The sequence below is a fragment of the Podarcis tiliguerta genome (assembly GCF_965153285.1).
Source record: "Podarcis tiliguerta genome assembly, chromosome: 7".
NCBI classification, from domain to species: Eukaryota; Metazoa; Chordata; class Lepidosauria; order Squamata; family Lacertidae; genus Podarcis; species Podarcis tiliguerta.
The window spans coordinates 38,486,186-38,500,006 of NC_139540.1; the positions used below are offsets into that span (position 1 = coordinate 38,486,186).

Here is a 13,821-nt window from a genome sequence, read left to right on the forward strand (position 1 = left end):
GAAAGAGTCGAATGGCTGCAACCAAACACTGGTAAGGGCTCATTATCAAGCCTACCTAGTGACAGTGAAGGCAGCAAAGAAGGCATTCTTTGCTGCCTCCATTGCATCCTCATTATGTCACTAGGCAGAGCTTTTCTGGGTTATACAGGGCCTTTTACAGGCTGGCCCAAAAGAGGTGGTAGGATCCAATGGTAGCTCGCCGTGACTTGTTTGCAAAGCATTTTGAGGATAAAGTCACTTGCATCAACCAAGAGATAGACTGTGCTGTTATAGCAGATGAATCTCATGGGATGTCCAGAGCAGTCTAGCCCTGTTGTGTTGGTAAATTTGAGTTGGTAAGGCTTGAGGGTGTGGGCAAGGTGCCTAGATTGGTCAGGCAGGGGCTAAACCAGCACAATCACTAATCTGTCCCCAATTGCCCAATGCCAGGAACACACACTCTAGATCCCAACCCTCCCTACCCCGGGTCTGGACAGAGAGTCTGGAGATCCACTGTTTGTGAATCTCATCAGCATCAGAACACGTGAACATCCAATGAAGTTGGACAGAAAGGAAAGGACATATTCACACAGCACATAAACTACAGAACTCACTTCCACGAATAGCAGTGATGGCCACAAACCTAGATGACAATAAGAGAGGATTATACAAATTATGGCTGGGAGAAGCCAGGAGCTAGGTGGAGTCATAGATTTTTTATTTTTTTTTAGTGTTCATTTTGGGCTTCTCAGAAGTATGTATAGGAAAGAAGGGGGGGGAGCCCTGGCCTGCAATTGCGCCCACCTGAGAGGTGCTGGAACTGTGATGCAGTGCACTCCAGCTGGAAAAAAAAAAGCACTACCTTTGCCTCTTTTTGCGTCTGATCACTCTAACAGAGTGCATTTATGTGTTGGGGCAGGGAGGAACCAGCTCTATTTGGAACACTATTGGAAAAGAGGATGTCAGAACACTAGTAAGCACAATGGGATTGCTTCAGAGGAAGCATGTTTAGGATCAAACTGTTCTCTCCCCCCCCCCCCCAACACATACACTTGATCATTTCCTGCAGATGTTACAATGTTGTTAATTAAATTTTGGGGCTCCACTGTTTTGTAATGGGATTCCTTTACATAACATGGCTTCCATTAAGAACAATGGGAGAGAACTCTCAAAATACAGCCTGGCTCCAACTTTCTACTTGTATTTGTCTATATGGGCTGCAGTTTAATAATGTTCCAAACTTTGATGTGGGGAAGCTTCTGAAAATATATTCAAGTATACTTCTTGAAACGATAATTTATCCATTGCTAAGAAACATTTTAAACCCTGAGGCAATTTTATTAAGGAATAGGCTTCTTAAGCAACGTGCCAAACATTGATGGCTTCAAGTTTGCATTATTTCTTTATTACTATTATTTTTATAAAGAATTGGACTCATATTCACAATATGAAAGCTTTTATTATTTCAAGGCTTCACAGATCTAACATGCTAAATGAGGCCCTATGCAGGGGGGGAATGCAAAGAATTCCTCTTTAAAGCAAGAACAGGGGAATCTTTTTCAGCCCAAAGAAAATATTCCCTTGTGGGAGCAACTCGCCAGAGGCAAGAGTGGACAGAACAATAAATGTGAATTTTACCTTTGCTCAGTAGGCTGGTTCCTACAGACTCACACAATGCTGCATCCAGGCAAGCAGGAAACTTTCCAACAAGACAAAGCCACTCAAAAGAGTGGGACTGGTGAGGTGACCTGAGGGGAGGGGTGCAGCCTGGGGAGAGTCCAGTGGGGTAGATAGAGGCTGAGGTGGGCCATCATTTTGTTCCTCATTTGGCCAGAGTTTTCCCATCCCTTCTTTAAAATTATGAATGGAAAACAGAGCTGATTGTTTTCTCTTGTGACTTATGTTCACTCAAGTGGTTTGTCGGACCTTACATGCTGTCAGCCTTCAGAAGGGCTGTGGTGTCCTTCCTGCTTCAAGCAGGATTTGACTGGGCTAGCTAGTGGAAGTGGTTAATTTATGCTGCTGCTGATTCACTGTTTTTAAAAGTAGTTTTAATGATACATATTTTTTCATTGCAGATTGTATTTTACTTGTTAGTGGTTGGTGGGGGCAATGAATAAGTGGGATAATATTCATACTTTCTAAAACAAGAGTTCATTGACATTATGTGTCCCTGAGGCTGAATGTTACTCAGTGTCAACTGTCTTAACTGCTTTCATAAGCACAGCAACGGTGCTTTAAGAACCAAGTCGTTTTATAACAGCTCAAGAATTGGAACATTTCTGTCGTCTTACGAATCTATTTCTGTGAAAGCTTTCCAATATATATTTCTTTTATTAATTGGATGACAGGAAATTGAGAAGTCATCCTCAATCACCGTGTTTAGAAACATTTGCAACAGGATTTTTTCTGCTTGCTTCCTGCTTATGGTTGTCACTTTACTGTTCTTCTTCTTGTTCCTTGAAACTTTGCAAGTCAGGCTTTGCTTTCTGGTGAGTGACGCTAATGACATTGTTGGAAATGTTGGGAATGCACGATCCTTGTCCCAAGCCACCCCACACTTTACTATAGCAGATGGAACCCATGTTAGGTTACTATGCTGCTTGCCATTTCCTTCAAATATATTTATTAGCCCACTGAGTCTTATGGATTGTATTAACAGCTTTGAAGATTAAATTGCCTCTCTTCTTTTTTCTTTATTCCCCCCCCCCCGAGAGCTAACACGCATCAGAGGCATAAAAACAAATCCTGAATTAAACTACATGTTAATGACAGTTCATACAGAATTGGGTAGCCATGTGCTGTACTTTACAGAAGATCTTCTTCTTTGGTGATCACTTTTAGCCGAGTAAGATTGTCTTCCATAAACATGGTTTTAACAATGAGTCCGTAAGTGACTGTGGAGGCCAATTCTGGATCCACACGTCCTTCCACAGTGGGACATTGGTTTCCGGGGGAGAGTTGATCAAGTGCTCCTTCGTTTTAGCACCTTTCTCCCTTGCATCCTGAGTTTGAGTGTCTTCAAAGCCCATGACACCTTTGGTAAAGGCTGTTCTCCAACTGGAGCGCTCACAGGCCAGTGTTTCCCAGTTGTTAGTGTTTATACTACATTTTTTTTAGATTTGCCTTGAGACAGTATTTAAACCACTTTTGTTGACCACCAGCATTACGCCTTCCATTTTACAGTTCAGAATAGAGTAGTTGCTTTGGAAGATGATAATCAGGCATCCGCACAACATGACCAGTCCAACAAAGTTGATGTTGAAGAATCATTGCTTCAACAATGGTGATCTTTGCTTCTTCCAGTACCCTGATATTAGTTCACCTGTCTTCCCAAGTGATGTGTAAATTTTTTCGGAGACACTGTTGATGGAATCTTTTGAGGAGTTGGAGATGGCATTTATAAGTGGTCCATGTTTCACAGGCATACAGTAAGGTTGGTAGTACAATAACTTTGTAAACAAGCATTTTTGTTTCCCTACGAATGTCCCGGTCCTCAAACACATTGCACTTTAATCGGGAGAAAGCTGCACTCACAGAGCTCAGGCGATGCTGGATTTTGGCATCAGTGTTGGCCCTTGTGGAAAGATAACTGCCTAGGTAGGAGAAGTGATTGTCATTTTCCAACGTTACACCATTGAGTTAGATTTGTGGTGCTGCAGAAGGGTTATTTTGTACTTGTTGGTGCAGCACTTTGGTTTTTTGGATGTTGCGTGATATGCCAAGCATTTCGTAAACTTCTGCAAAGATATTTAGGATGGTTTGGAGGTCATCCTCTGAGTGTGCACACACTACGTTGTCATCAGCATACTGAATCTCTATGACAGAAGTTACAATAACCTTACTCTTTGCTTTCAGCCTGCTCAGATTGAAGACTTTTCCATCTGTTTGATATATGATTTCTACTCCAGTGGGGAGTTTCCCTTCGACAAAGTGTAGGATCATGGCAATGAAAATAATAAATAGAGTTGGGGCAACAACACAATCCTGTTTAAGCTGTTGCCATTCACTCTGCTGTGGGGCTGTCCTAGAAGATGGTTCAGAAGCTACAGCTAAAGCGGAATGCAGCACTGAGGCTGCTGGTAGGTTTCTTTGCTGGACACACAATACGCTAGGCTAGAGAGTTCTGTACTAGTCAATTTGCTACCAAAAAACTATTTATATGTTGAGGTCTTTGAAAACCTTAGAGTCCTAAACAACCTGGGCTCCACTGCTGCTGAACTGAAATCCATATAGGCACCCTGAAATCCATATAAGGATGCAATATGAGAGAGCCTTGCCCTTTAACAGACCCCAAAATATTTTGCTTTCCTTTAAAAAAAATATTTGGAATAATATCACATTTGCTGCCTTGTATACCCTTTTAGTAAAAGTCAAATTTGGTTTGTTCTGTTTTTAACTTTGAGGCCTTGTTATTCCCTCCCCACACTTATGCAAGTCACTTGCTGACCACGATCAGTAAGTAAATCCCAGAATGCACAAGACAATTTGGTGGAACCTTCCAGGATTAAAGATATCTGTGCCGGCTATGTACACACTCCCATTTGCTGTGCATCAAGCACACTGCCACTACTGGTTTGTGAAGCCACATAAAGATGTTAGCCACAACACACATCTGTCCTGTAGTTTCTTGAGAAAGTCTATTGCAGTTAGCTCTAATCCTCTTTCTAAAAAATGCTTTAGTCATTCTTTTTCCATTATAATAGTACGAACAAATGTTGATTTTTTTTTTTTTTTAAATAGGGTAATTAAAGCACTGGGAACAAGGAATATGTTGTTCCACAATGACAGGTTAAGTCAGTGGGTCATGGCCCTTCTGTTGTAATTTTATTTTAATTTGGGAATCCTCACTTGCCAATGTGAATTATCTTTCAGATTCCAGGCTGAGAATAAGCATCACTGTTGCAACTAAGTGCCAAGTGAAGTGTGCCCCTAAATATCAGTAAAAAAAAATATTAAATTATGAAATAGATCTGTGTTGCGAAAGGCTTAGTTACGAAACCAATTATGTCTGTGTTAGCAATTCCTGAGCCTCTGTGTCCCTCTTGTGGCACAAAGTGGTTTCTGCCACTACTTGTTTGTGTACCAAAATCTAAATGCTCTTAAAATACAGGATTTTTGTTCCTCTCTGTTAAGAGACAGTAATTCAACCTGGAGCTGTCTAGTCATTGGAGAGGATAATTTGTGGCTTTGCTAGATTCTTCCTTTTAGGTGTTCTGAAAGTATGAGAAGTCTATATACTTTATCCAAGAACCTGTTTCAGTATAGTTATTGTCTTCTATCATACCATCCAAACCAGGGAATGCTATGAAGCAATTGTAGACCAAGACTCCAAGGGTCATCTAGTCCAACCCTCTGCAATGCAGGAATCTCAGCTAAAGCACCCATGACAGACGACCACCCAAAATCTGCTTAACCCCCACCCCAACTCCTCATATTTTTCATTTCCCAAATAAGTTAACATAGCTACCCCCACCAAGTTTCTCTTGATGCACTAAACATGCTGCAGATTGTTTCCATGAACTTGCCTTGCCTTTTGCTGCTTCTTTACCCCTAAGCAGCCTTTATATGTTTTGAGCATCCACATCAGTCCTGTCTGGGTATCTGAATACATTATGGGGAAGAATAGAGCAAGGAGCCCAGCCTGCCATCTAAGAATGTCCAGTCTTTTCTTTCAAACGATCCTGCATTTTTACAACTGTTGAATGACTGGGAACCATTCAAAAACAGGGTTCTTGATTGCTTGGGAAATGCATACACCTCAATATGAATTTCCAATCACCAAAGGAGGTATGCATGCTATATTTTGTTAATTCTACTGGCTAGCTTCCATGGGTTCTTTCATTTCCCACCACCTTAAATGTGCTTAACAGATAGGAATATGGAAAGTAGAGCACTTTTCAGATGTTGTGTAGAACTGACTTCCCCAGCATGAGGTGCTCCAAATGATTTGGACTACAACTCCCATAACTCTTGCCTGCTGGGGTGAATGGGAGTTGTAGTTGAAAACATCTGGAGGACCTCATGCTGAGGAAGGATAACTTGGAACATGTAGAAGGGAAGCAGCATTGCCCAGTCCATCTCTGCTCCCAGCTTCTTCACATTCAAATGTAAGTGTTCATTGATTCTATACAACAACAACTGTATGTGTTTAAGATATTTCCACATGCTCATTTCTAGTTCCCAATTATGCAGAAACAAACTTATGACTGTAAATTAACAGTGCATGAGATGCATGTTCATGTTATGTTGAAAACATTGATGTTGGGAGTGAGGATAGCACGTTTAATTCCCCTCTGTCCTCCACAGCACAGGATACACTATTTTGGACCACCATTCTGAATTTAGAGAAAGTGCTGTGGGTGCTACTAACAAAATGGCATGGCATAACACAACATGGCTGCTGTAGGGCTGTAGCATAACACAAAATTAGAGTATAGCCATTGCTGTCCCCACCCCTTTGTAAGCCTCAGATTTACAAAAGGAGGTCTGCTATTTCCTTCTGATCTTGACTGTGAAGATCACACAATACTAATTTATCTTTCACACATATCCACAAGCCAGTTAAGTCGCTCTCATCTTCCTCCCTCTCATCATTCCTGGAACATGAAGATGGTGGTGTCCCAATGTGCTGATGAAAATTAGCTGCCAGGTGAGGCCATTTAGATGAACTTTAATGATGTTTTTAACATGCACTGGAATCCAAGGCATAAGAAGAGGTTAAAATATGATTTTTAAGTTCTCTGTGACGAGCACAAGATCAATTATCTCATCACTAGTAATGCAGCCACATGCTTTGAAAAAGGTCCAATTTGTGCAAAAATAATAATAAAAGGCTTCCCATCTGCCTAGCAACCAAGGTCATTGTGAACATTTAATCCTGTTTGTACTGGCTTTGAACTGGACACACATGCAGTTTATAGCTCCCCCTCTTGCACTTTAAAAATATTTCAAATGGCACTGGCTGCAGCTACCCAAAATTTTGATCTCACTTCATGATTGCAACAGTTATCTGCACAAGACAATCAAAACTGTTGTGTGCAGTGTGTGTGTGTGTGTGTGTGTGTGTGTGTGTGTGTGTGCAATGAGAGAGAATCTTGCAGGTGCAAGTGTTAGTCCACCTGCCTGAGGGGCTCAACCACACTCTGTAAATTAAGAGAAAATGTGTTTTTCCTAATCAGATCCTTTAAAGAGAATAGAACTTGCCAATCAACTGCCATTCCACCCCATAAACGAAGCAACACATTTAGGGTTAGATTACCTCTGTCAGTTTCAGTAGTTAGCAGGATGATATTGACTGCAAAAAGAGGGCAGTTTCATTTGAGAAACAATTGAAGTTCAGTTGCCAGAAATAAAAAAGGGGGGACCCTGTCCCCTTATTCAAACAAAACAAAAAAGCTGTTGCTCTGCAAATGTCAACAGGTTTTCCCCAATATATTTAATTAAAAGAAAGAAATAATTTCTAAATGTGATTAGGTGCTATTACTGATCAAGTCTGAAAACAGAAGTTTGTTGCTTCACTCTTAGCCTTTTCCTTAGTTTTGATTTGCTTATCTTTTCATTTAATCTGCATCCATTTTCCTACACACACACACACACACACACACACACACACACGGTTTTCATGTTTTCCTTTGCAGGGTTCTGCTTTTTGGAAAGCCCCTCCAATATGACCATCTCTCTAAGCACCATAGCTTCCACACAATCTTTTCAATGGCAACCACGCCCTCCTGTCCTCTAAGTACTATCTTGGCAGGCAGCACTGAGAGGAGGAGTCTGATCTTTAAAAGGCTTTGAAATTGTGCTGTTAACAATAAAGAAATAAAGCAACAAGCCTTTTTTAAAAAAACATGTTTTTAAAAGGCCTTTGAGCAATAATCCATCTCCACCTCTCTCTCTCTCTTTTTTACCCTTTGTGCTAGGGGCTTTTTATTATTTAAATTTGCCGAGTAACAAAGAACACCCCCCTCCAAATGTTCCATTTTGAACAATTGAAAGTTTATGTGCTAAATAAATAAATATACATGTGTTGGGCTAACAGTTGCTTCTGTGAGTGCATCTGCAGTAGCCTGGCAGGGCAGGCTGCGGAAGGGATGTGTATTGTGGGCCAAACAGGCTGTAGGGAAAGACAAAAGCATCAGGGAGCTTTTGCTGAGTGGGGGTGGGCAGGTGGTGGAGTACTTCTAAGTTCATTATAAGAGTGGTTTACCCAGCCCTTTTATCCCATTTGAATTCAGTCTTTCTCAACTACACAGTCCCTTTCCTGGAAATGAAATGACAAGAAAAACAGTTCATTTTAATCTCCTTGTTATAGTTACAGCTAAGGATGGGTAAACTTATATCTCTCCCCCCCCCCTTATTCCATGCCCCCTCCCCAGTCTTTTAAGTTAAAATTTTCCACATTGGCCTGGGCCCTGGATCTTTAATGGCTAATCTAACACTGGGAAAGCCAAGCGAGGTCAGGGTGTTGCTCTGAAGAGGAGCCTATCTACTTTTAATGTGATAGAAAGTAACAAGGAACTCGAGGTTTCATATGAGCAGCGCAAACAAGGATAGAATAAAGGTAAAAAGGTAAAGGACCACTGGGCGGTTAAGTCCAGTCAAAGACGGCTGTGGGGTTGCAGTGCTCATCTCACTTTCAGGCTGAGAGAGCTGGCGCTTGTTCACAGACAGCTTTCCAGGTCATGTGGCCAGCATGACTAAACTGCTTCTGGCGCAATGGAACATCGTGACGGAAACCAGAGCATGCAGAAACACTGTTTACCTTCCCACCACAGCAGTACCTACTTGCACTGGTGTGCTTTCAAAGTGCTAGGTTGGCAGGAGCTGAGACAGAGCAACAGGAGCTCACTCCGTTGCAAGGATTCAAACTGCCGACCTTCCGATCGGCATGCCCAAGAGGCTCAGTGGTTTAGACCACAGTCACTACAATGAAAAGAAAAGAAAACCCTGCTGCAGCTGTCTACAGGGAAGTAGGGATGAGATATATCTGACCTTAAGGAGAATCAGACTCCAGTTCCAAGTCCTGGCTGAACTGGTGGTGGTGATGTTTTCTACCAGCATGAAAGCCACTCACATGGTTTAGCATTCGGAGAAAATAAATTACCCACTGGAGAAGTGGGGCTCTTCTCTCTTGAGGCTACTTACCACCTGCCAAACCCAATGGGTCCTCCTATTTTGTACCTTCTCGTGTGACTCTCTTTTTCTCTGTATGAAAAAACAATACCTTTGTGCATTCCTTGGCTTTACTCCACTCCATTATTAGGTGTTGTTAGGGTGTTGTTAGCATTCAAACAGCAATTTGAATGCACTATAAACATGCAACACCAGATGGCGCCAGAGAGCAGGAAAAATTAAAATGTGGTTTTCCATAAGGATTTATTTCCTTTGTTATAATGATCTAATTTCTGACTTATTTATAGTGTTTCTTTTCCTGTATCTAGATCCACTCATGACAGCAGCTGTAAACTGCTTGCAAACTGGGATTGGCATTCTAAACTGGGATCAGCTGCCATCTCCAGAACTACCAGATGCTGGGGAGCATTTACATTAGGAATGATGTGAACTGGAGAACCATAGGTTCTTCATCTCAGTCAATCTCCATCTGTCTTTCCCCTTGCCTCATCACATGCTTGCAGGAAATGTGCCCACTTGTCTCCTTGCTACCAGTTGCCATCATATCCTTCTCTGCTGCTCAGAAAGCAAGTGCCTCGTGGGTGAAGAAGCCTTCTTGCTTCTCGGATTTTCTTTCACCAATGGGGAAAAGGAGGGATGGGAGAGAAATTCAATTCAGCTCACATTTAAAGTCAGTTTCCAAAGCAACACACAAACTGAAAATTCACACTTCTACGAATTATGCAGTGTAGCTCTCCAGCCAAGTAATGTGTACAATAATGCATATCCTAAGGTAAAGTGTGCATTAAATGTATATATTAGTCAAGACAGCATGCAAAAATGTGTGTATTAGGAGAAATCTGCACAAACATGTACTTAAATTTTCACGAGGACCTTAAAAAAACAAAACCCCACAAGCTGCTGCAGTAAGGTTAAGAATGGATTTTAAGATTGGAAAAATGAGAAACTGAGAGAAACAAAAATGGACAGATTTGCCTATTCCTATTCAGTCTCTTTTGGATGCCATTGGTCTTGGCCATTAGGCGATGGAGACCTAGTCAAATGTGAACTAGACAGAGCAGCTTTTCTACACTTGGGGATTTCAAATAATGAGAGGAAACCAGTAATTAAAGCACCTCCATGGGAAATGGCAAGTGGCTAATTAACGAGCAACTAAGAAGCTATCTATCGGTAATACTGCTGAACAGGAAGCAATAGGAGAAGATGGCATAGAATTAGAAGTTGCAGGGAACCTTTGGTGACTTCTGAATAAACATTAGAGAAAGATTTCGACCATTGGGGAGGATTGCTAGAAGGTAATATGCTGCTATATTGTGTCCTGTGCTTTTAGCTTATCTTGGAAAAGTAGCTGCAGAGGGCAGCAAGTGTCAAAGTAACCCCCCAAAAGATAAAGATGTTACAATGTTGTTGCTGGGTTGCTGTTGTTTTGAAGACACATTATGCCAGGGAGGGAAGATATTAAAAATTCAGAATTGATACAGACTTTAATTGGAAATTATGTATTTAAAAATCCCCACCCCAAATAGTTTCTGGGGATTTGTAATTGGTTTATTCTTTCCCTCCTTGTAATTATAGAAAGGGGATGTAGCTGTGAGTTTTGGAATAACTAAGTGCTGGAAAGGAAAAAGTGCGGCCACTTTCAGTAGCGGTGGACTGAGAGTTGTCTAGGATCAATAGGTTGTTTTTTAGAACAGGGACTTCTCTGTTCAAGTCTGGTTATACAGTATTGAAATTTTAGATACCATCCAAATCATGTGGCTTCTTTACTATGTATTAAGTATGTCTTTATGAATTATGATGTTACTATATGTTGCATTATTCACATTTTTAAAATTCACGTTTATGTCCCACCTTTCTTCTCAGAAAAGTAGAATAGTGGCAATAGGAGGTGGGGTGAGAAGATAATTTATAGAAAATACTATTGCTGAAGTAAAAATTAAAATTAAATGTGTTAATGACAAAACATTCTCTTCTTACAGCTGGAAAAATTATTCCCTGTGAGAATATTTAAACGAAACAACCCCCTGCCCATGTTTCAGCATATCCAGCCTATACGTACTATGTGTGGAAAGGTAAATTGTGAGATAGTAACTTTAAATGCTATAGGGAAAAAGCTTTATGCAAATATAGCACCACTTGAGAAATAATCATGCACACACCCCACCCAACATACATAGTTGTCCCAATCCAGAGAGCTGGTGGATATTCTAGTCTTCATGTGTTTCCTGTACATCTAATTAAGAAAGCGGATCCTTTAACTTCAAAGGAAGCACCATGTACACATGTACAATTACGGCATAATGCTGAAGCGGGTGTCTCATCGTCACTCTTGTTTTTCTGTTATATTGAAACTAAAAAATACCCTTCAAGGAAAGCGAAGACAAAAGCAGAAATATAGATTTGACTGATAATAATAAAACTTTGAAAAATGGATATTCTAAATACGGCAGTAATTGTTTTGCTGAAATCCAGTGCTTTTTCAGTTGGAACTCCCAGGAACTCAGTTCCAGCACCTCTCAGGTGGGCATCATTGCCATTATAAGAGAACATGAGAGGTGTTCAGGGTGAGTTCCTGTAAGAAAGGCACTGGGGCCTAATTTGTTTAGTAGAATGTCTGTCATCTGCTGGGTGGGGCTTACGTGTTGTGTTCTGAAATTGGCCCCTCCCTTCAGGTGTTCAGTCAAGTTCAGTTAGGGAGACCAACTGCCATTCTTGCCTCAGGATGTTGTTTTAGTTTCTCTCAGACAGTATGTTATTGTGTTACAGTTTTCTTTATTATTAAAGCTTTGTTTGACATACATGTGAGCCGAAAGAAAGACATATATATGTGCTGGGGGGGGGGGAATTCTGTAGAAGAATGGTGGAATATCCTAAACTGTGTGAGTGAGGGGATATTCCCAGTCTGACAGGAGGATTGATTTTTTTAATCACTCCCACCCTCCACAACAGTTCCATCATCTTTTTTCTAGAAAAATAGCACAGCTGAAATTTATTTCCTCAATAGAGTTACGTGGGTTGGTCTTACTCGGATATCCCTAACTTCATACAGTAAAGTAGTACCTCGGTTTTCGAACATAATCCATTTCAGAAGACCATTCGATTTCTGAAACGTTTGAAAACCAAAGCATGCATTTCCAGAAGCATTTACATCTGGAAAACTCAATACAAAAGCTGAGTGGCATGTTCGGCTTCCGAAAAGCATTTGAAAACCGAAGCAGTTATTTCTGGGTTTCCAGTGTTCGAAAGCCAAAACATTCTACTTCTGAGACATTCGAAAACCGAGGTACCACTATATTCTGATAATTTCATGTCCCGCTAACTTTGACCCACTGGGCCTTCTGTTTAAAGATTGAAGTTTTTGTGTGTGCTTGTTTTCTTAAAGAGAAGCAAGATGTAATGGTCATGTGCACAGAACATGTTTGTAAATTTATACTGTCATATAATAATGCAAAGAAATCATACTATTACTTTCTTCACAAGAGGACAAACACACACACTCACTCACTCACACAAAGTTGTTTACAGAAGTGCCTTGTGGTGACTGGCATTGGTATCACTCGGTTCCATGCTCTGCAACAATCAGCCGGCCTCATGCGAGATGTGACCACAGCTTGGGACATGGGACCGTTTGTTCACTCACTTTCTGTGAAAAGAGTTCTGAAATGTGTTTTGAATAGACAGCATTTTCTTTGTGTAGTTAGTAAATAACACAGGGCAAAGTTAGTCAGCAAGTTACAGAGCCTTCTGCATTCTGATTCTTTGGGGCCCTTTTGTACCAAGCTAGGCAGGATGTTTTTCATGGAATGTGACCTTGCTGCAAAACCGGAGGTAAGGAGAAAATGTTGGAGTAGTAAGCTAGGGAATACTTTGTCATACTGCTGACGGAAGATCTTGTGAGAAGATCTGAGTGACTTGACTCTTCATGTAGCCACTCTACTGTACATTACAGTGTCTTCTGATGTGTTTGCTCAGCATCTGGTGTGAAAACCTCTAATGTGCCAGTAGGGGCCTGCTTTGGATTTAATTTTATTTTGTCAGTGCAAAACATGAGGGCTAAAGTGAAAATACTTATGTCTTTAATTTAGAAAATAGTAAGGAAATGGGATCCATCTGTCTGCGTGAATCTCAAAATCCCTGGAACGGAAGGCAAAACTGTGTGCAAATTAGAAAATGACAGAGCCGGGGACCTTTTGGGCAACTGTACCGAATCGCCAGGTAAAGGTAAGCTGGTGTAAAATTATATATCCCTAAATTATGTGGAAGATCTCTGTCATTCTTTCTTATCATGAGCTTATCATTCCTTATTCTCCCCCCCCCCTAAACCATGGTCAGACTCCTAGTGATCTATCCACAGGTTCCCATAATTCTGTTCACATTTCCAGAAACACTAATTTGACTTAAAAAGGAAACTGGTCATTCATATTGCAGTCCTATTCATGTCTATGCAGAAGTAAGCCCCACTAAGTTCTGTGGGACTTACTCCTAGGTAAGTGTTTATAGAATTGCAACCTATAGAGCTTAGAATCATGCTTAGTTGCATTGTTTGTGTTATGTAAAGCGGATACTTCTAAAACTACCCAACCCCCATGGCAATCAGTGATGTGGCTCTTTAGGAAGATAGGAGGAAATGCATCATGGAACAGAAATGAATTCAAGAAAGTTTTTTTTAAAAAAACACAACTACTTTAGCTCATAAAAATTGCTAAG

General features: G+C 40.8%; 1 protein-coding gene across 8 annotated transcripts in view; it reads left to right on the forward strand.

Annotated features, from left to right (window-relative positions):
- The first annotated feature begins 11,782 nt into the window (after positions 1 to 11,782).
- Positions 11,783 to 13,821, forward strand: part of ST18 (ST18 C2H2C-type zinc finger transcription factor) — a 185,699-nt gene continuing 183,660 nt past the window's right edge. For 2 of the 8 annotated variants that reach the window (XR_014513872.1, XM_083450971.1), the window contains exons 1-2: positions 11,829 to 11,993; positions 13,200 to 13,335. Coding sequence is in view for 6 of the 8 variants with exons in the window: in XM_083450971.1 (XP_083307097.1) it covers positions 11,940 to 11,993; positions 13,200 to 13,335 (190 nt within the window). In the remaining 2 variants the exon portion in view is untranslated. Of the gene's footprint in view, positions 12,943 to 13,199; positions 13,336 to 13,821 lie in introns of all 8 variants that reach the window. The other 6 variants (XM_083450973.1, XM_083450972.1, XM_083450975.1 and 3 more) reach the window with 6 other exon arrangements.